The sequence below is a fragment of the Lampetra planeri genome, chromosome 40 (assembly GCF_965212315.1).
Source record: "Lampetra planeri chromosome 40, kcLamPlan1.2.h2, whole genome shotgun sequence".
Taxonomy (NCBI): Eukaryota; Metazoa; Chordata; class Hyperoartia; order Petromyzontiformes; family Petromyzontidae; genus Lampetra; species Lampetra planeri.
In genome coordinates this window covers 7,579,657-7,600,728 of record NC_136146.1, presented here as the reverse complement: position 1 = coordinate 7,600,728, position 21,072 = coordinate 7,579,657, and the positions used below count along the sequence as shown (strand labels likewise).

At 56.0% G+C, this 21,072-nt stretch overlaps 2 protein-coding genes across 2 annotated transcripts in view; one reads left to right on the top strand and one right to left on the bottom strand.

Annotated features, from left to right (window-relative positions):
- Positions 1-8,350, top strand: part of LOC144731829 (cilia- and flagella-associated protein 57-like) — a 20,904-nt gene extending 12,554 nt beyond the window's left edge. Inside the window, exons 12-22 of the mRNA XM_078613105.1 lie at positions 50-211; positions 549-798; positions 2,102-2,292; positions 2,507-2,680; positions 3,154-3,312; positions 4,176-4,319; positions 5,014-5,130; positions 5,770-5,904; positions 6,631-6,774; positions 6,976-7,087; positions 7,324-8,350. Coding sequence (XP_078469231.1) covers positions 50-211; positions 549-798; positions 2,102-2,292; positions 2,507-2,680; positions 3,154-3,312; positions 4,176-4,319; positions 5,014-5,130; positions 5,770-5,904; positions 6,631-6,774; positions 6,976-7,087; positions 7,324-7,472 — 1,737 coding nt within the window. The 3' untranslated portion in view covers positions 7,473-8,350. The remainder of the gene's footprint in view (positions 1-49; positions 212-548; positions 799-2,101; positions 2,293-2,506; positions 2,681-3,153; positions 3,313-4,175; positions 4,320-5,013; positions 5,131-5,769; positions 5,905-6,630; positions 6,775-6,975; positions 7,088-7,323) is intronic.
- LOC144731830 (tripartite motif-containing protein 14-like) lies at positions 8,274-21,072 on the bottom strand. Its single transcript, XM_078613106.1, has 8 exons — positions 20,814-21,072; positions 19,870-20,152; positions 18,809-18,904; positions 18,096-18,329; positions 17,250-17,272; positions 16,621-16,811; positions 12,135-12,311; positions 8,274-11,856 (listed from the first exon to the last, which is right to left on the bottom strand). Exons 1-8 carry the CDS (start codon positions 21,017-21,019, stop codon positions 11,282-11,284), a joined length of 1,785 nt encoding a protein of 594 aa, XP_078469232.1. The 5' UTR covers positions 21,020-21,072; the 3' UTR covers positions 8,274-11,281.

Genomic DNA, 21,072 nt, shown 5'->3' with positions numbered 1-21,072 from the left:
GGTGCCGTGCTGCGTTCCGCGCGCCCTCTCACGCCGCGCACGTCTGCAGATGCGCGTCACGCACGACGAGCAGTTTGTGGTGACGGTGGGCGAGGACGCGTGCGTGCTCGTGTGGCGCCTCACCGACAAGGAGGGCCGCAGCCTGCGGCGAGAGCGCGACGTCCCCTACTCCGACGAGATCCTCGTCACTAAGGCCGACCTGCAGGACAAGGTTTGCGTGCGCTTGTGCGCGTGTGCACGTGTGCGCGTGTGCGAGCAAGTTGCCACAGGCGGTCCATCTGTCAGTCATCTGGGTCAGTCAACCCACATTACCTGCGTCCATCCCCGACCTCCTGCCGCCGGCTCGCGAACCCTTGCCACTTGATGTAGCTTCAAAGTCCACCTAGCCTGGCACAATCACTGTCTTGATGTCTTACCGCCACTCAGTGGCGAATTATGCCTGTTGTTGCGCGCACGCGCGTGCGTGTGTCTCTTAACACGCAACTCACTCGCCCGGTCGAGGGTGTTGCGCGGCCGCTAACGGAACTCGTGTGGGGGGCCGCTCGCAGGAGCAGGCCACGTTGGACCTGCGCGCGCGACTGGAGGAGGTGCGGAGCGAGAGCGAGTACTCCCAGCGGCTGCGCGACATGACGTACCAGGAGAAAGTGCGCGAGCTCACCGACAAGTTCGTGCACGAGATGGAGGCGCTCAAGACCAAGAACCAGGTGCTGAAGGTGGAGCGCGAGCGGGACGCGGCGCGGCACACCCAGGAGCTCGCCGAGCTGGCGCAGAGGCATGCGCAGCAGCTGCACGACACCGGTACGAAACCGGGGCTGGGTGGGGAGGGTGGGGCTGGATGGGGAGGGGTGGGTGGGGAAGGGCTGGGTGGGGAGGGTGGGGAGGGGCTGGGTGGGGAGGGTGGGGAGGGACTGGGCGGGGAGGGTGGGGCTGGGTGGGGGGTGGGGCTGGGTGGGGAGGGGCTGGTCACCCCGTGGTGCCCTTATAAACCTCAACGTTTAACCTACTCACGCCGGCTTGTGCCCGCCCTCACAGTCGGGCATATTTGCAGAATACACCACCCTGGCCATTGACCGAGCAACCCAACGTTCCTACCAGCTCCCTCCGCAGGAGGAATGTGTTTAAATGCTGCATTACATATCCAGTATCCAGCACTCTGCACTGCACTTGGCACCCTGGATATATGTGTAGTGAGTCCAACTGAGTCGCAGACGTTGTCTTGGGAGCAACACGTTTTATTCAACTCTTAGCACAACATACTCCAGGCTATTAACACAACATACTCCAGGCTATTAACACAACAAACTCTCGGGTGGTGACCACCAAACTAACCACGCGACGGCGGAACTAGACACGGTTCCAATATCCCGGTCCGGACCTCAAGCTGTGTCCTGGACCGCGTGGCTGGAGGCTTCAAGCTTGACGTGGATCTCCTGCCTCTCCAACAGTAACAACCCGAGCCCCTCACAAGGCCCCCCTTATATCGGGCCAGGCTGGGCTGGCTGCGCCTCTCGCCCCGCCCACCTTCTCGATCTTTCCCGCCCTTGCCCGAAGGCTCTCGGGAGTTCTTCCCGGACCACATGACCACCCATTGGCCCCCTCCACCGGTGGCCCCCTCCAGTATCATCCGGTCACGTGTCCCCAGGTCAGCCAGAGTATCGTGCCCCCAACGTAACTCTAGCTGGCTGACACTCTCTCAAAAGGAGCCCGCACTGCACGCTGTGCGTGGCCATCGCACTTAACCAGCACTCACCCAAGCCCCTGCTAGGGCTGGTACTACGCACAACAGTATACATCCTGCCGTGGCCTCACAAGCCCGGCACCACACAGTGACATTCCCAGTCACTACATATGTATCGGTGTGTGTGTATTCATATGTGCATCTGCAGCAAGTTGGCAGGTAGGGGGCACAGGTGGTGCGCATCTGCCAGTCATCTCAGTCAACCTATGGCACCTAGGTCTGTCCTGTGACCTCCTGCCAGCAGAGAACCTTCGACACTTCACGTGTCATCAAAGTGCACCGAGCCTGGCACAAGTGCCGCGATGACGTGACCGCCACTCGGTGGCGAACGGCAACTTTTGTTGTCGTTGCATCTCCATGCAGAGTCCGGTAACAGCCAGAAGCTGCTGCTGGAGTACGAGCGGCAGCAGGAGCTGCAGGTGCGCGCCCAGCGCATGCAGGACGAGTTCGAGCAGCAGCTGCAGGAGGCGGACGAGGCCCGGGAGCGCGCGTTGCGCTCTTCCGCACAGAGCTACGAGCAGCAGCTCGCAGAGCAGCAGGAGCTGCTCAAGCAGGTGCCGCCCCCCACCCACCACCACCCACCACCACCCACCACCACCCACCACCACCCACCACCACACAGCAGAGACACACCAGACCAGAGACACGTGGGGTGTGGGACGCAGGCCATGTGTTTATGCCCGAGTGTGTCTCTGAGTCTATGCAAGCCGGCCTGTGTGTGACTCCGTGTTTGTTTACGTGTGTATATGTGTCCCTGTGTGCGTGCAGGTGGAGGAGGCACGCCATCTGGAGCACCGCTCACACGAGGAGTCTCGCCGGCAGCTGGAGGAGGATGCCGACCGCGAGCTGCTGCTGTCGCGCACTGACCTGGAGAAGCAGCTCTACGCCCTGCGCGACGCCAACGCTCGCCTGCAGGGGGAGGCTGGCATAATGCGCAAGAAGGTACGGCTCCCAGAACCACCACCACCACCCCACGGGGGGTAGGGGAGACAGGGGTACACAGGGAGACAGGCACGAGGACATGAGGGAAGGGGAGATGGTGATGTGAGCAGGCAGAGACACGGGGAGATGGGGACACGGGGAGACAGGGACACGGGAACACTGGGAGATGGTGAAATGGACAGACGGGACGTGGGGATATGAGTATACGGGGACGCGGGAAGATGGGTGTATACCTGCGCTGTGTGCGTGCATGTGTGTGTGTGAACCTGTGTGCGCGTTGGCACAGTAGGGGGCACAGCTGGTGCATCTACCGGTCATCTCATGGCACCTGGGTCTGTCCCGCGAGCTCCTGTCAGCGAACGTTCGACACTTCACGGGGCCTCAAAGTGCACCTAGCCTGGCACAGGTGCCTTGGTGACATCACCGTAACTTAGTGCTGAATGGCGGGCGTTGGTATTGGTGTCCGTATGAAGTTTGCCAGCCTGCAACGCGAGGCGGAGGAGCGGCAAAGCGAGGTGGAGCGCGTGCGGGCGGAGCAGACGCGTCTGGGCGGCGTGGTGCGCGCCCTTGAGCGTGACGTGCAGGCCCTCCGCAAGGAGGTGCAGGAGCGTGACGACACCATCCATGACAAGGTGAGACCCTTCGTCACGGCAGGAAAGACCCGTTTGATACCCCTGCCGCGGCTGACGATGGTGGGTGATATCCAAACCAGATCTGGACCCCCCCCCTCTTCACCAGCCTCCCCTAACCAGCGTGGTGAAATATGGTCAAACAACTTCCACGACAAACCCACTCTGTGCTGCCATCCCGTGGCCACCTGGCTTGGGGATTTCACCTTTTTACGCGAGTCGCTAACCGTTAACTCTATTGCATTGTTATAAGCATTTTGTTCGACAATTTCTCTAAAAATACGGTGACGATCTTGATTTGCAAAATTACACAGTTCAGAAAGGGACTCGTGCAGACCCTAGCGTTGAGCGTGGCGTTGTATGCGGCAGAAACTTGGGACTCGTAGACATAAGAAGGCTGGAAAGCCTTTGAAATGTGGGTTGTGGCATCAAACGAATACTGGTTGGATCGAGAGAAGAGAAATTAGGAAGTTCTAGAGGAGTTTCAGGAGGCGAGAGACATTATATAATCCTGAAAAGGTGAACGACATGGAGTTGGCGATTGCTCACAGGGTGAGAGCTTAGAGACAGAGGTACTGGCAGAAAGGATGTTGGGAAAGAGGCCAAGAGGCAGAAAGAGAGAGGTGCTGCTTGATGAATTGAAGGAAGGCATCCAGTGGAATGAAGAAGAGAGCTCAAGATGTGGGAGGGGGGGGCCAAATGGAAGGAGTTTGAGACAAAGATCTATGGCCTGAAGAAGACTGCCGCGTGTCGGTCACGGAGCAGCCATCGGAGGCGCTGGGTCAGTGGCGCGTGTCCCACCACGCACCGCACCACGTGACCCGGGCCACGAGCTAACCCCGTGACGCCCCCCGCCCCCCATGCAGGAGAAGCGAATCCACGAGCTGAAGAAGAAGAACCAGGAGCTGGAGAAGTTCCGCTTTGTGCTCGACTACAAGATCAAGGAGCTCAAGCGACAGATGGAGCCTCGAGAGCAGGCGCTCAGCATGGCCCGCACACACACACAACAGGTGCTCATACACAGCTGTACACACACACACACAAGATGTACGCACACACACACAGCAGGTGCTCATACACAGCTGTACACACACACACAGCAGGTGCTCATATACAGCTGTACACACACACACAGCAGGTGCTCATACACAGCTGTACACACACACACACAAGATGTACACACACACACACACAGCAGGTGCTCATACACAGCTGTACACACACACAAGATGTACACACACACACACACAACAGGTGCTCATACACAGCTGTACACACACAAGATGTACACACACACACAACAGGTGCTCATACACAGCTGTACACACACACAAGATGTACACACACACAACAGGTGCTCATACACAGCTGTACACACACACAAGATGTACACACACACAGCAGGTGCTCATACACAGCTGTACACACACACAAGATGTACACACACAAACACATATAGCAGGTGCTCAGCACGCCCCGTATACACACACAGCAGGTGCACATGTACACCAGTTGAATATACCTGGGCGTAGTGACGCAGATCTGTAATTCACCGCAGTGATTTATACAAATCTGGTGTATATGTCTGTGTCGTGTATATACCATATGTGTGGTGTTTGGTGCGTGTGGCGTATGTGCCGTGCCTGTGGTGTGTGGTGTATCTCATGTGTGTGGCGTGTTTGGTGTCCTGTGATCTGCCTGGAGATGGAGACGGAGTTAGAGAGGTTCCAGAAGCAGGTGTCCCAGCTGGAGCTCGCAGTGGCCGACACGCGGAGCAAGATGCAGGCTGCCGAACGGCAGACGGCACGCGAGCGAGACCGGGTACCACTTCACTCCATGCGCACTCCGCACTGTCCGCAGTACACTCCACACGGTACACTGCCACAGGGTCAGGTGACTGCGACTCTATTTGTGCCAGTGGAGCAACTTTACTCATCACCATACACTTACTACCATCGACCCTAACAATCACCATACCCTTGACCATAGACCCATCACCGTGTCCTTACTTTTGACCCCGCCTTTAACAATGATCCCCTTTCATCTGCGTTCCCTTGCCTTTGACCCTCCTCATCATCACATCCATACCGTTGTGTGCACGTGCCTGTGACCCTGCCACCCGCGTGGCATGTGCAAGTCCGTGCATGTGTGCGCGTATGTACGCGTGTGTACGCGTGTGTACACGTACACACGCGTTCGATTCCCGCTCACGGATAACACCAGTGACGATTATCTGAACCGGTCCTGGGCCTTCCCTAGGTCTCAAATGAGTACCTGGTGCAGTGTGTAAACATCGCCACTGGGGAGACAAAGGCGGTGGGGCGTGGTACTGGCCACCCACCCCCTTGTGTACCTTTCCGGCCTTCGTAGGTGCTCACTAACAGTACTTGCCCCTACAGTCTGTCAATGCTATAAGGGGGGTCTTTGTTTTTTTCTTTGTCTTTGTACACGTGTGTGTAGGTGCGGGAGGTGGAGGCACTGGTGAAGCGCTTCAAGACCGACCTGCACGGCATCGCTGGCCTCATCCAGGAGCCCCGGCAACTCAAGGAGGCGGTGACGCAGTTGTACCACCGCTACGTGCAGCTCGCCGACGCAGTGAGGGCAACCATAACGACCATCACTACATGCAGCATGTCGTGTGTTATAGTATGGGCTGTGATGTCTGGTGCCCCATTGAATTGTGTTGAGCTGCGTGTGTTATAGTATGCTGCACGTTAGTGTTGTGTTATAGTGTGCAGTGTATTAGTGTGATCTTTTAGTGTCCAGTGTGTTGTAGTGTGTTTAGTAAAACTACTGTATCCTGTGTCGTGTGTTATAGTCTACAGTTTTAGTGTGCAGTGTGTTGTGTGCTACGTGAACACATTCCTGCGAAGGGAGCTGGTAGGAACGTTGGGTTGCTCGGTCAATGGCCAGGGTCAATGGCGGCGTGGTGTATTCCGCAAATATGCCCGACTGTGAGGGCGGGCACAAGCCGGCGTGAGTAGATTAAACGTTGAGATTTATAAGGGCGCCATGGGGTAACCAGCCCCTTCCCACCCAGCCCCACCCCTCCCACCCCCCACCCTCCCCCTCCCCACCCTCCCCACCCAGCCCCTCCCTTCTCCACCCAGCCCCACTCCTCCCATTGTTGGATGCACGATGGACGGACACAATAATCCCCTGTGGGCTGGTGGAACCAGGTGGTTCCTACCAGTATAACTTCCAGTGTGTTGTCGTGCATTGTGTTCATAGTGTGAGTGTGCGGTGTGCCGGTGTGGTTGTCACGACACGTTGTGGCATGCTGCCAGTGGGTCACTGCATCCATGCCGCGTTCCGCTGCAGAAGGAGATCCGGGGAGAGGACGCGGACGTGCAGCGAGAGTTTGCCCGGCAGAAGGACCACCTGGAGCGGAGCGTCGCGTCGCTTCGAAAACAACTGAGCTCCGACACGGAGTCTCACCGCAGCGAGAACGCCCGCATCATACAGGTACCACGCGCACCACTACATACAGGATCCATGCACACCACCACAGGTACCATACACACCACTACATACAGGCACCACACGCACCACCACAGGAACCGTACCTCGCTCTAAATCTGGCACCATACCCACCACGTGCACCACTGTGTATAGCTATGTGCGTGTAGCTGTGGGTCGCTATGTGCGTGTTTGTTGGTGCTGCAGGAGAATGTAACACTGGTCCGAGAGGTGAGCGACCTGCGTAAGGAACTCCGCAACATCCGCACGCACGTCCACCAGCTGGAGCTCACCGCCAAGAGGAACCGGCCCCGACCAGGTGCGTGCTCCCCACGCGCGGCACGACACGCAGCGCTCACTGCCCCGGTGCAGTTACACCGCCTCTGCGCTTGATTGCTATGCCACTTCTTTCTACTGCCTCTTAAAATTGTCATCACCAGGGCCGGGCTTGAAAGCTTTTGCAAATCCTTTTGGGCGTCAAGTGCTGTGTTCATTCATTCGGTGCCCTCAATGCCGACCCTGCCTCCATTGTCTTTTGGAATCTCCACCAATCAGAAAGCTCGATGGAGATTGGCAAGGGGCAGGGGGCGGAGCCCAGCACAGACCACGTGATCGAGCTCCAGCGAATGGAGATCCGGCGACTCCGTGAGCAGCTGCACCAGCGTCCGCCGTCAGGGTCTCGCCTCCCTGCCATCACCGCCTAGACCACAGTCACCCCCCACGTCAACTACGACCGCCCCGTCCTCCCATCATCACACCATCTCCCATCACCGCCTAGACCACAGTCACCCCCCCACGTCACCTCCTACCGTCCCGTCCTCCCATCACCGCTCTATCCTCCCATCACCAGCTAGGCCCAACCGCACCATCCATCAGTGACCCACCTCCCATCAGAGCCTAGAGCAGCCATCACCGCCTCATCTTCCATCCCCTCCCAATCGTCATCAGAACCTGGAACCGCCCGCATCTCCCATCACCGCTCCACCTCCAATCACTGCCGAGAGCAGCCCACATCACCCAACGCCAGCTCATCACACATTAATGCCCTCCCCATCAGTTCCATCACCCATCGCCACCTCGTCCAGCTTACATCACCTATCACATAATCATCATTGATGACACCCCCCCCCACCCATGGGCTCTGGCAGGAGTGCTCCATCCCATCCCCCGCTATCATCACTGTACCTGCGAATTTCGTGTACGCGTGCATGTGTCGCTGCTACATACCTGTCAACCCATATGGTTTACCCGTATTCTTGTACAGGGAAATTGAGTTAAAAAAATGTGTCTATTTGTTTCTCTCTTGTGATGGGACTTTGTAGAGTGATCGTTGAGATTCATAAGGGCACGGGATGACCAATAAGGTCTGAATTGGTCTGTAATACGGTAGGCACTGATAAGGGGTTGACAGGCATACTGCTGTGACTAAGGATGGATGGGTAATGATCAAAAATAACAATTCCCGTATGAAACTTGAGTACAGTAAGTAGGGCACAGATGGCTCATTCCACGTTTTGTGAATTAAACTTTATTGCAATCGTAATTTGAGTGAATAAACACATTACACAAGCTTTGACATTGATATCTTTACCTCAAGCGTCACTGAATCTCGAGGTATTTTTCAGGAGGGGGCGCGGGTTCCTACTTGGGGAACCAGAAGGGAAACAGAGTTTGTGGTCAATCCAAGCTCGAGCGCCTGTGTGAAGTTTGTAGTTCTCATCGCGTTGCTCTGCATGGGTGTCCCTCCCCAAGGCGAGAAACCCACACAGTGCAACCCGTATCGCTGGCACAGTGGTAACACTCGTGCCTCACAGTAACAAGAGCCTGGGTTCGATCCCGGACTCCAGCGCATTTCTGCCTGGAGTCTGTAGCTCTCCCCCTGTTATGCAAGGGTCTCCTCCAGATATTCCCACAATTAAAACAATACCACCTAAGTGCTATTGGTCTTCTTGGTTCTTTCGGTAAAGTCACGTAGAATTGTATTGAATTTTTATTATTTTATTATTTCCCTTCTACGTGACTTTACCGAAAGAACCAAGAAGATGAATCCCTGCAGTCACGAAAGCTTTAAATTTAAAGTGCTATTGGCTCAATGGTGAAAAATTACTTGAAATTTACTCGATTGAGATTTCACAGTAGCATCGCGCCCCCCACCCCCCCACGACTGCGAAAGCTTGGCAGGAACCTCCTGAAAATCAAGTCTCGAGACTCACCGAGGCTTTCCTGGGTAAACGAGCGGAATAAGAGGGATAGTCGTCACGTCAAAGGCAGCTCTTCACGTGATGCACGCGCTTGGTGGTCCCTGGTCATTCTTGACATGGCAGCTCGCCACCGCAAGTCAGCCATCCGATACGGTTTACAAATGGGTAATTACACAAATTAGGGCACCACTTTAGAGCAATCCCAACAATGCACGAGGTAACAATTTGAAGGCAATTATTTACATGTTTTAGAAAATATGGCTTATTGATGGATAAGTCAATTGTCTGATGGACACACAAAATCGAATGGACCATCACGATCGTGGAGGTCTGCTGGCACAAGAGGGACTTCAGGAGCCAGACAGGTCGTGTCGCATTGATATTCCTCCTCCTCCGTTGAAGGAGCCCAGGCTGAGAGGGCGTTTTACTTCGTGGTCCATAGGCCATGATTACACAAAGGATTATCCACGTCTTTAAAAAGTGTCTAAAATGTACGTCCGAAATTGTGGACCTGCCAAACCATGATCACTCGGCGCTGGGCCTAGGACACAATGAGAAAGACATGAGTGGTGGTGCACGTACAATGGCTGTGAATGCCCATGGCCTGACCTGAACTTATAGTTATTTAACATATATTTTTTAGATTTGCTAAGCACAGGCCCACAAACGCGAAGCGGCCAGCAACAAAGAGCACGAGTATCAAAGTTGTAAAATATAATTGACAAGCTTCTTAAAGTGAGCAAAATTGTTATCAAGAGCTTGGGAAAAGAGATGACGATGATGGGCGAGGGAATTCCAAAGTGGCGCAGTGTGAGGGCTGAAGCAGAAAGAGAAGTGACGTGACCTGCAGCGTGGTGGGTGGTGAGTGTTGTTTGGACACTGCAGTCTTTGGTCAAAAGTCAACTCAGCCCATCATCCCTATGGGGTAAATAAAGCCGACAGTAGCTTGTCCTACAGACACCCCCTCGCCCCTGCCACGTGGACATTGCACCACCGGCTCAGGGCAGTGGCCAGGAGACGGGCACCGCACCAGGCTCGTTAGAGTTCTAACTGCGTCGAAGGTGACTTGAAGATCGGTGGCAAGTGAGATACAGAGGAGGAGGTGGGGGGGCCGTGGGTGGTGACAGCGATTTTGTGCCGAGCGGCGTGTGGAGGGGGGGGGCGCCCGGGAAACCCGAGACCCTGGCTCCTCGCGGAGTCACCTGTGTGGAGAACAGGGAGCCCTCTGTGTCGCCGCATTCCTCCCGCTGCGTCTCGCCCGATCGGGTGTCCCCTACCCCCTCCTGCCGCTGCCCTCGGTCAGAAACACGGCTGAAGGGTACTTAACCAGCTTTAACAGGCCACGCACGAGTCAACAATAATGTGGTTTTGATACAGCGCCCAGGACGCTGGGGCTTCTCGGAGTACTTTACATTGCATCTCATCTCGAACAATTGAGAAAGGGAACACTCCCCCCAGCGGCAGCTGTCCCTGTGGGCACAATGCGACTCAGCACCTGGCCTGAGAGCAGATATCAGTCTGGCAGTGAGGGAGCAATGTTTGCTGTGTATAAGTCCCAATTGAGTCATTTCTGAATTAGCCAAAATTTAGACCGTAACGCCAGCACACGATGGCCTACGCTTGCGAACGGCATCAGGGAATCTTTTTAACGCCAACTGCGAATGAAGCAGACGCCGAGTAGCTTTACCATGTTTAATTAACCGCCGCCACAATCATAACCAGGGCGGCCGTTGGGTTCGAACCGTGAATCTCTGCAATGAGCGGCGAATGCGCAACTGCTGGGCCGCGTCGCCGCCCAACACTAAACTTGGATCACACAAGGCCTATACGTGTGGACTGCCCAGCACTACTGGAAAGACAACTATTGGCCGAGCGTGCTAACATTAGAAACAAGTGTTTCAAGATTTAAAAAATGGTCCCTTGTCAAGATTTAGGATTGCCGGGTCACCGTGGTGACCGGCACTCCTCATCGCCGCCGCTCTCCACCCTCCGCCAGATCGCACAGCTGCTGCACGGGAAACACGCGAGAGCCCAACAGTCTCCCGTCACCGTCCACTCCTTAGGTCTTGCCCTCGGTCGCCGGACTCGTGGGGACCTCTCAATGCTGGTCTCAGGCCCTCCCGCCATCCTGCACAGCTCTGCCGATATTTGCCGAATAATTTCTACAGTCTGATGAGCACAGGATTGCATAGTGCAATCTTTGGTTTTAAGTCAAATCTTACATATTCTCCAGTACGCCGCAGATCAAACCATCTGTCCTAGGACATCTGGGACAGTCGGTTTCCCTTCGGTGAACGGCTCCGCTCAATGTTTCACTCGAGCTCAACGATCGATAGGGAATTGTCGACGTTGGCGTCGAGCACAAACAAATCATAGAGGCCGAGCGCCGGCAGGAGGGGACGGGTGAATTTGTGGTGAAAGGTGTGGAGCGGTTCCGTCATCCCGGCACTGTAGAACGACAGGAGCCCCCCCTCGAAGTCCACGTAGACCCCGACCCTACGGAGAGAGCCCCCCGCCCCCCCACTTACTCTCGTCACCGGGAACTCCATCCCCCTGCGCTGGGCCGTTACCTCGTTCCCGTGTATGTACAGGCCCCACGAAGTGTCGTTGTGACCCAGCCAACACTCCTCCCCGTGACCCTTGCGCGCGATCGACCCGTAAGCCACCCCCACGCAGCACCAGCCGGCAGAGCTCACGTCCACCTCCCAGTACCCTCGCCCCGACGAGACGCCCTCGGAGCCCAGCGCTTGGTACCAGCCATCAAAACGGTCCGGGTGGTCGGCGAGATGCTGCTGCGCAGGCCAGGTGACGCGCACCGTCAGACGGTCGCCGGAGATGCGCAGGCGAGGGTGGGCCGAGTTGGGGTTGAGGGTCGGCGTGTGGCTGTCTGCGGGTTAAGAACGCAACATGCGGCGATGATGACAACAGTCGGGGTGCGATTTCAGGGTGAATTCCATGGCTCTGCACTTCATTTTATCCCCGGGACTGCATTTTCACCAATCACCTCCAGGGTGGGAGAAACATTTCTTAACGTTTCCCAGCCCTCTGAATTATTCCCCGACAGTGAACATAAACTATGCACGTTACATATTCTAAATTTATTATTATGAATATTATTAAATACGTAACCACTTTTATGTACAGGAGTTGTGCGCTGTGACGTACAGCTGCAAACCAGCTCCGCGTAGCTGGGTCCGCTTGGTGTCGCTTGTCCGAAAAACACGCGGTGCAGGAAACCGAACAGATTCCAGTCTTCCGTCTCTTCCGTACGCGTCGTGGTATTGCTCGGGGGCTGCAGAGGTCTCACTTCCTCCGCGCGGTCATCAGAATCAACCTGGGTGGCTGTGAATAGAGACGATGACACTGTCACCCTGCGTGGCTGTGAATGGAGGTAGTGATGACGCTGTCACCCTGCGTGGTTGTGAATGGAGGTGGTGATGTCGCTGTCACCCTGCGTGGCTGTGAATGGAGGTGGTGATGTCACTGTCACCCTGCGTGGCTGTGAATGGAGGTGGTGATGTCGCTGTCACCCTGCGTGGCTGTGAATGGAGGTGGTGATGTCGCTGTCACCCTGCGTGGTTGTGAATGGAGGTGGTGATGACGCTGTCACCCTGCGTGGTTGTGAATGGAGGTTGGTGATGACGCTGTCACCCTGCGTGGCTGTGAATGGAGGTGGTGATGACGCTGTCACCCTGCGTGGTTGTGAATGGAGGTGGTGATGTCGCTGTCACCCTGCGTGGCTGTGAATGGAGGTGGTGATGTCGCTGTCACCCTGCGTGGCTGTGAATGGAGGTGGTGATGACGCTGTCACCCTGCGTGGCTGTGAATGGAGGTGGTGATGACGCTGTCACCCTGCGTGGCTGTGAATGGAGGTGGTGATGACGCTGTCACCCTGCGTGGCTGTGAATGGAGGTTGGTGATGACGCTGTCACCCTGCGTGGCTGTGAATGGAGGTGGTGATGACGCTGTCACCCTGCGTGGCTGTGAATGGAGGTGGTGATGACGCTGTCACCCTGCGTGACTGTGAATGGAGGTGGTAATGACGCTGTCACCCTGCGTGGCTGTGAATGGAGGTGGTAATGACGCTGTCACCCTGCGTGACTGTGAATGGAGGTTGGTGATGACGCTGTCACCCTGCGTGGCTGTGAATGGAGGTGGTGATGACGCTGTCACCCTGCGTGGCTGTGAATGGAGGTGGTGATGACGCTGTCACCCTGCGTGACTGTGAATGGAGGTGGTAATGACGCTGTCACCCTGCGTGACTGTGAATGGAGGTTGGTGATGACGCTGTCACCCTGCGTGGCTGTGAATGGAGGTGGTAATGACGCTGTCACCCTGCGTGACTGTGAATGGAGGTTGGTGATGACGCTGTCACCCTGCGTGGCTGTGAATGGAGGTTGGTGATGACGCTGTCACCCTGCGTGGCTGTGAATGGAGGTTGGTGATGACGCTGTCACCCTGCGTGGCTGTGAATGGAGGTTGGTAATGACGCTGTCACCCTGCGTGGCTGTGAATGGAGGTTGGTGATGACGCTGTCACCCTGCGTGGCTGTGAATGGAGGTGGTAATGACGCTGTCACCCTGCGTGACTGTGAATGGAGGTTGGTGATGACGCTGTCACCCTGCGTGGCTGTGAATGGAGGTTGGTGATGACGCTGTCACCCTGCGTGGCTGTGAATGGAGGTTGGTGATGACGCTGTCACCCTGCGTGGCTGTGAATGGAGGTTGGTAATGACGCTGTCACCCTGCGTGGCTGTGAATGGAGGTTGGTGATGACGCTGTCACCCTGCGTGGCTGTGAATGGAGGTTGGTGATGACGCTGTCACCCTGCGTGGCTGTGAATGGAGGTTGGTGATGACGCTGTCACCCTGCGTGGCTGTGAATGGAGGTTGGTGATGACGCTGTCACCCTGCGTGGCTGTGAATGGAGGTGGTGATGTCGCTGTCACCCTGCGTGGCTGTGAATGGAGGTTGGTGATGACGCTGTCACCCTGCGTGGCTGTGAATGGAGGTTGGTGATGACGCTGTCACCCTGCGTGGCTGTGAATGGAGGTTGGTGATGACGCTGTCACCCTGCGTGGCTGTGAATGGAGGTTGGTGATGACGCTGTCACCCTGCGTGGCTGTGAATGGAGGTGGTGATGTCGCTGTCACCCTGCGTGGCTGTGAATGGAGGTGGTGATGACGCTGTCACCCTGCGTGACTGTGAATGGAGGTTGGTGATGAGGCTGTCACCCTGCGTGACTGTGAATGGAGGTGGTGATGAGGCTGTCACTCTGCGTGGCTGTGAATGGAGGTGGTGATGAGGCTGTCACTCTGCGTGACTGTGAATGGAGGTGGTGATGACTGTCACCCTGCGTGACTGTGAATGGAGGTGGTGATGACTGTCACCCTGTGTGACTGTGAATGGAGGTGGTGATGAGGCTGTCACCCTGTGTGACTGTGAATGGAGGTGGTGATGACTGTCACCCTGCGTGACTGTGAATGGAGGTGGTGATGACTGTCACCCTGCGTGACTGTGAATGGAGGTGGTGATGACTGTCACCCTGTGTGACTGTGAATGGAGGTGGTGATGAGGCTGTCACTCTGCGTGGCTGTGAATGGAGGTGGTGATGAGGCTGTCACCCTGTGTGACTGTGAATGGAGGTGGTGATGAGGCTGTCACTCTGCGTGGCTGTGAATGGAGGTGGTGATGAGTCTGTCACCCTGCGTGACTGTGAATGGAGGTGGTGATGAGGCTGTCACTCTGCGTGGCTGTGAATGGAGGTGGTGATGAGGCTGTCACCCTGTGTGACTGTGAATGGAGGTGGTGATGAGGCTGTCACTCTGCGTGGCTGTGAATGGAGGTGGTGATGAGGCTGTCACCCTGCGTGACTGTGAATGGAGGTGGTGATGACTGTCACCCTGTGTGACTGTGAATGGAGGTGGTGATGAGGCTGTCACCCTGTGTGACTGTGAATGGAGGTGGTGATGAGGCTGTCACCCTGCGTGACTGTGAATGGAGGTGGTGATGAGTCTGTCACCCTGCGTGGCTGTGAATGGGGGTTGGTGATGAGGCTGTCACCCTGCGTGACTGTGAATGGAGGTGGTGATGACTGTCACCCTGCGTGACTGTGAATGGAGGTGGTGATGACTGTCACCCTGTGTGACTGTGAATGGAGGTGGTGATGAGGCTGTCACCCTGCGTGACTGTGAATGGAGGTGGTGATGACTGTCACCCTGTGTGACTGTGAATGGAGGTGGTGATGAGGCTGTCACTCTGCGTGACTGTGAATGGAGGTGGTGATGACTGTCACCCTGTGTGACTGTGAATGGAGGTGGTGATGACTGTCACCCTGCGTGACTGTGAATGGAGGTGGTGATGACTGTCACCCTGTGTGACTGTGAATGGAGGTGGTGATGAGGCTGTCACCCTGCGTGACTGTGAATGGAGGTGGTGATGGCTGTCACCCTGTGTGACTGTGAATGGAGGTGGTGATGAGGCTGTCACTCTGCGTGGCTGTGAATGGAGGTGGTGATGACTGTCACCCTGTGTGACTGTGAATGGAGGTGGTGATGAGGCTGTCACTCTGCGTGGCTGTGAATGGAGGTGGTGATGACGCTGTCACCCTGCGTGACTGTGAATGGAGGTGGTGATGACGCGTTCACCCTGCGTGGCTGTGAATGGAGGTGGTGATGACGCTGTCACCCTGCGTGACTGTGAATGGAGGTGGTGATGACGCGTTCACCCTGCGTGGCTGTGAATGGAGGTGGTGATGACGCTGTCACCCTGCGTGACTGTGAATGGAGGTTGGTGATGACGCTGTCACCCTGCGTGGCTGTGAATGGAGGTGGTGATGAAGCTGTCACCCTGCGTGGCTGTGAATGGAGGTTGGTGATGACGCTGTCACCCTGCGTGACTGTGAATGGAGGTGGTGATGACGCTGTCACCCTGCGTGACTGTGAATGGAGGTTGGTGATGACTGTCACCCTGCGTGGCTGTGAATGGAGGTGGTGATGAGGCTGTCACCCTGTGTGACTGTGAATGGAGGTGGTGATGAGGCTGTCACTCTGCGTGGCTGTGAATGGAGGTGGTGATGAGGCTGTCACCCTGTGTGACTGTGAATGGAGGTGGTGATGAGGCTGTCACCCTGTGTGACTGTGAATGGAGGTGGTGATGAGGCTGTCACCCTGCGTGACTGTGAATGGAGGTGGTGATGACGCTGTCACCCTGCGTGACTGTGAATGGGGGTTGGTGATGAGGCTGTCACCCTGCGTGACTGTGAATGGGGGTTGGTGATGAGGCTGTCACCCTGCGTGGCTGTGAATGGAGGTGGTGATGAGTCTGTCACCCTGCGTGACTGTGAATGGGGGTGGTGATGACGCTGTCACCCTGCGTGGCTGTGAATGGGGGTTGGTGATGAGGCTGTCACCCTGCGTGATTGTGAATGGAGGTGGTGATGAGTCTGTCACCCTGCGTGACTGTGAATGGGGGTGGTGATGACGCTGTCACCCTGCGTGACTGTGAATGGGGGTTGGTGATGATGCTGTCACCCTGCGTGACTGTGAATGGAGGTGGTGATGAGTCTGTCACCCTGCGTGGCTGTGAATGGAGGTGGTGATGACGCTGTCACCCTGCGTGACCGTGAATGGGGGTTGGTGATGAGGCTGTTACCCTGCGTGGCTGTGAATGGAGGCAGAATTGATTCTTCAGCGTCAGGTCCTCCTCCTGTGGGAGGCTGGGGTTTTCCGTGGGCGAACAAGTGGAGCAGCTCGTCCACTCGCTCCTGCAAAGGGGCCGCGGTCACAGAGCCCAGCGCCGGGCTGGGTGGGAGCTCCGCGCATTCACTCCCCAGGCTCGTGAAGCTGCACGGCAACGGCACACATCGGTGATGGAACGAAGAAGAAAAACTACGCGCATACGCATGGATTCTGTCACGCTTGAAACGATTGAAAATGTTCGATTAAGCTGTGGTAACATTACGTTATCAAATGTAATGACATGACCAGAAACGGGAGGGGGTGCAGGGTCGGGAGCACGCTCCTCGGCGGTGACCAAAAATCCTTTTACTACTGGGTTATTGGCAGCCCTCTAAACAATGTTGCCAGTTTTCTACAGGGAAAGTCCGTAATCCTCTCTGCTACGGACAGACACATGGACATAGGTAAAGCATTAACATTTTTAAACCTTAGTCGGAAAGCGTAAAAGATCCGGCACTGACAAAATACGATCTTGGAAAATGAATTCACCAATGCAGAAGGTGTGTGATTTCAAGTCGAGTAACGGAAGAATGTGGGACCTACCTTTCCCAGTTTAGAATGCAGCCCTGGAACACACGCACACACACACATATATAACAGCCTTAATTGAAGTAAACGTGTTGTTTGTGTGAGGCGGGCAAACACATGCGGGGCATATTTTACAGCAAAACGGTCGCCTTGCCATCCGCATTTCACTTGAGCTGTGCGCGTGCGACGCCGTTTACACGCGCGAGCTTCGTACGACATCTCAATCTAGCGCGGGATAATACGCACGGAAATACTGCCGCACGGCTCGAGTTCACGAGCAAAGACGCACGCGTGGTGAAGGAGTGGGGTCATGTGATCCTCGGGGTCAACGATGCATCACAACTTTAGACGAAAGTTTTGTCTGTATTGGATCTTTACAATACGGGTCGTATCGCCATTATCGTTGCCGATAAAGTTTTCAGTATCATCCGTTTACCATAGGCCTCAGGTTGTACAGCATGTCCTCGTATATCAGAGGATCACCACATAACGGCAACCCAGCGCATAGCAAGCTGGCAGGCTCAGCAGCAGAGCGAGCTGATCGCAATCGGAAGGCTGTAATTTCAAATCCTGGTTGGCGGTTCGCTAAGCCCATCACCATCCCTCCCTCCCGGGTTGATAAATTCAGTAGCACTTTTCGGGGAGGTCAACAGTGGATGTCTTATGGACAGACTCATCCCCCACCACAGGGAAGTGGAATGTGCACCGCTGTCTCTGCAGGGTCGTGAACAGGAAAAAGAGCACCGTCCACCCCGACGCTCACTTGAGCGGCAAAGTCACCGTTGACTTTATTGGACCAGCGGGCACACGGCACACACAGGGAGCTTGGGACTGAAGCGACTCCGCTCGGGGCGTCCGCACCTCGAGGAAAGCCACGTGCTCCCGCGTGTCGTCCAGGCTGTAGATGGCGCTCAGCGCCTCCTGCAGCCTGCCCAGTGTCTCGCTGCAGCGCTCCACCTGCTCGTGGATCTCAGAAAGCTGGGACCGGCACCCCTCGTCCACGGATCTCATCGCTGCCGCCTTCTCCTTGGAGATCAAGCGCAGGAGCTCGTCGTAGCCGCTCATCAGTCGCGCCTTCACCTCCTCCGCGGCTCCCTGGGGGGTGGAGGAGGGTTGAGTACGTCGTCATTGTGGACTCGGCTCCACCACTAGCCAATCAGATACTCGTACTAGCTCTACCCCTAACCCTAACAAACTAGCTAACCAGACACTCGTACTAGCTCTACCCTTAACCAACTAGCCAACCAGACACTCGTAATAGCTCTACCCCCAACCAACTCGTCAACAACACTCATACTGGCTCTACCCCTAACCAATCAAACACTCGTACGAGCTCTATCCCTACCCCTAACTAACTAGTCAACCATTCAACTAGCTCTACCCCTCAGCAACTAGTCAATGGACACTAGTTCTAGCTCTACCCTTACCAACTAGACAAGCAAGTCATTTTATCCAAGAACGTCCGTTTCCCCCATTCTCCCTTATCAAGAGGCCAATTCACGATTCCCCACATCCTTCAAAGCGTCCCAAATGCGAGTCCGACACGGTGCAGGCGTCCGACGGGGAGCTCTCACCAACACCGAGTGAATGGTTCCCTCCAGGATGCTCATTATGGAGGTCGTTTTCCGTTCTTCCTCCTCCAGCCTTTGCTTGAAATGGTCGAGTTGCTCCTGAAAGGAGAGCGATAACCGTGTTTGATACTGGCACATCCTGTGGCAGCGCGGGCGGTTTTCCCACTCGCTATGTTCCGTGCGGGAACCAAACCGTGCTACGCTGGCCTTGTAAGACGTCTGAAGCCGGCTCGGGGCCAAGCAGGGCCGAGGGCGGGGCTAATGACACGTCCACTGTGTGTGACGTCGGTCGGTGCATTTGCAGGACTCTGCGTTACCATATCTACTGCGTGTAACATCAGCGGCATGGCTCTGGTTCTGCAGTGGAAAAACCTGGCGCCTACTGAGCTGTGCCTTGGTTGGCTCGGCACGGCCCCCGCGTGGCTCGGTTGTGCAGTGGAAAGAAGTGTACGATGATACACTGGTGATTAACGCCCACCTGTAGTTCACATGCTTCCTGCATTGGCACTGATCCCTGCGCAGGAACACTGCGTGTATCGTTGCGTAAATCACTGCTTGAACGCTGCTATTCACTTTTATAAAGGTAAACACTCATACTGGGTATACCCTTAACCCTAACCGACCAGCCAACCGACCACTATCTCTTATTTTATATTTAGAGATAATTTAAACGTGATTTAGATGGCAGGGGCATGCAAGGGTTGAGGAATGGGTGCCCGTAACACAGGGCACGTGGGGTCACAAAGGGGCTATCGGACAGAGTGGAGGGGTGAGGGGAGGAAAGAAGAATGGATTGGGCGGTGGAGAAGAGGTTAACGTCCAGAGGAAGTTTACCCCAGTGGTACGGTGCGAGGAGGGAGAAATATGGAAAAGGTGATTGGGCACGGGGAGAAGGGGGGACAGAGAGAGAGAGACAACCACCAGTAGCGGCTCTATCCCTAACTCCACCCCACTATCGACCCAACCACCCCACTATCGACCCAGCCACCCCACCGCAACTCCTGCGCCTCTGCAGGGGGTCTCCAAGCTGCTGCTGTCGCTGCTCCCCCTCCCCCCGTCCTCACCCTCCGGGCGCGGTGCTCCATCTCGACGGCGACGGCTCCGTGGCCCCAGTGCCTGCCCCCCAGCAGCATGCAGGCGGCGCACAGCAGCGTCCCGTCCGTGCGGCAGTGGAACTCGAGCGGCTTGCCGTGCTCGCCGCACCGCGGCACGTCGCGGCACGTCGCGGTCGCCGCGGTGGAGGAGGAGGAGGTGGGGACAGCGAGGGACTCGCCAATCTCCTGCGCTTCGTGGAACTCCTCCACCAGCTGCGCAATCAGCACGTTCTTGCTCAGCTCGGGCTGCTGCCTGTGGTTGTAGGGGAAAACTGACTCAGTCTTTTTGTGTCTCCACCCCCCCCCCCCCCAAGCCGACTCCGAGATACAAAGAGACACAGAGATACACAGATGCATATAGATACACAAGAGATCCATAGATACACAGAGATCCATAGATACACAGAGATCCATAGATACGCAGAGATCCATAGATACACAGAGATCCATAGATACACAGATATCCATAGATACACAGAGATCCATAGATACGCAGAGATCCATAGATACACAGAGATCCATAGATACACAGATATCCATAGAGATACACAGAGATACATAGACACAGATATCCATAGAGATACACAGAGATGCATAGAGACGCATTAAGTACATACGACTGAGATACAGAGACCCATCACGATGTAGACTAATGCTCCCATAGGGTTCAGTGTTAACCACTGAAACGCACAGAGCCAGGCTGAGACCTCCCATAGGGTTCAGTGTTCCCCACTGAGACCCACTGAGACGCACAAAGCCAGGCTGAGGCGTCCCATAGGGCAGTAGCTGAGGCTGGGCAGTTACCTGTAGGCAGGGCAGTAGCTGTAGGCAGGGCAGTTACCTGTAGGCAGGGCAGTTACCTGTAGGCAGGGCAGTTACCTGTAGGAAGGGCAGTTACCTGTGGTAACAGTTACCTGTAGACGCGGCAGCACACGGGGCAGGTGAAGGCGCCCCCCTCGCACTGCCCGCCGCTCGCCCAGTGCGCCTCCACGCACGCCTTGCAGAACGTGTGTCCGCACGCCAGCCCCACGGGCATCGCGAACAGCTCCAGGCACACGGGGCAAGACAACAGCTCCTCTCGGGCCGACGAGGAGGAGGTGGTGGTGTTGGTGGACGCCATGGCGCTGGTTTTTCGTGCCCTCTGACCCGACGGCGATTCCCTCCGGCGGCGAT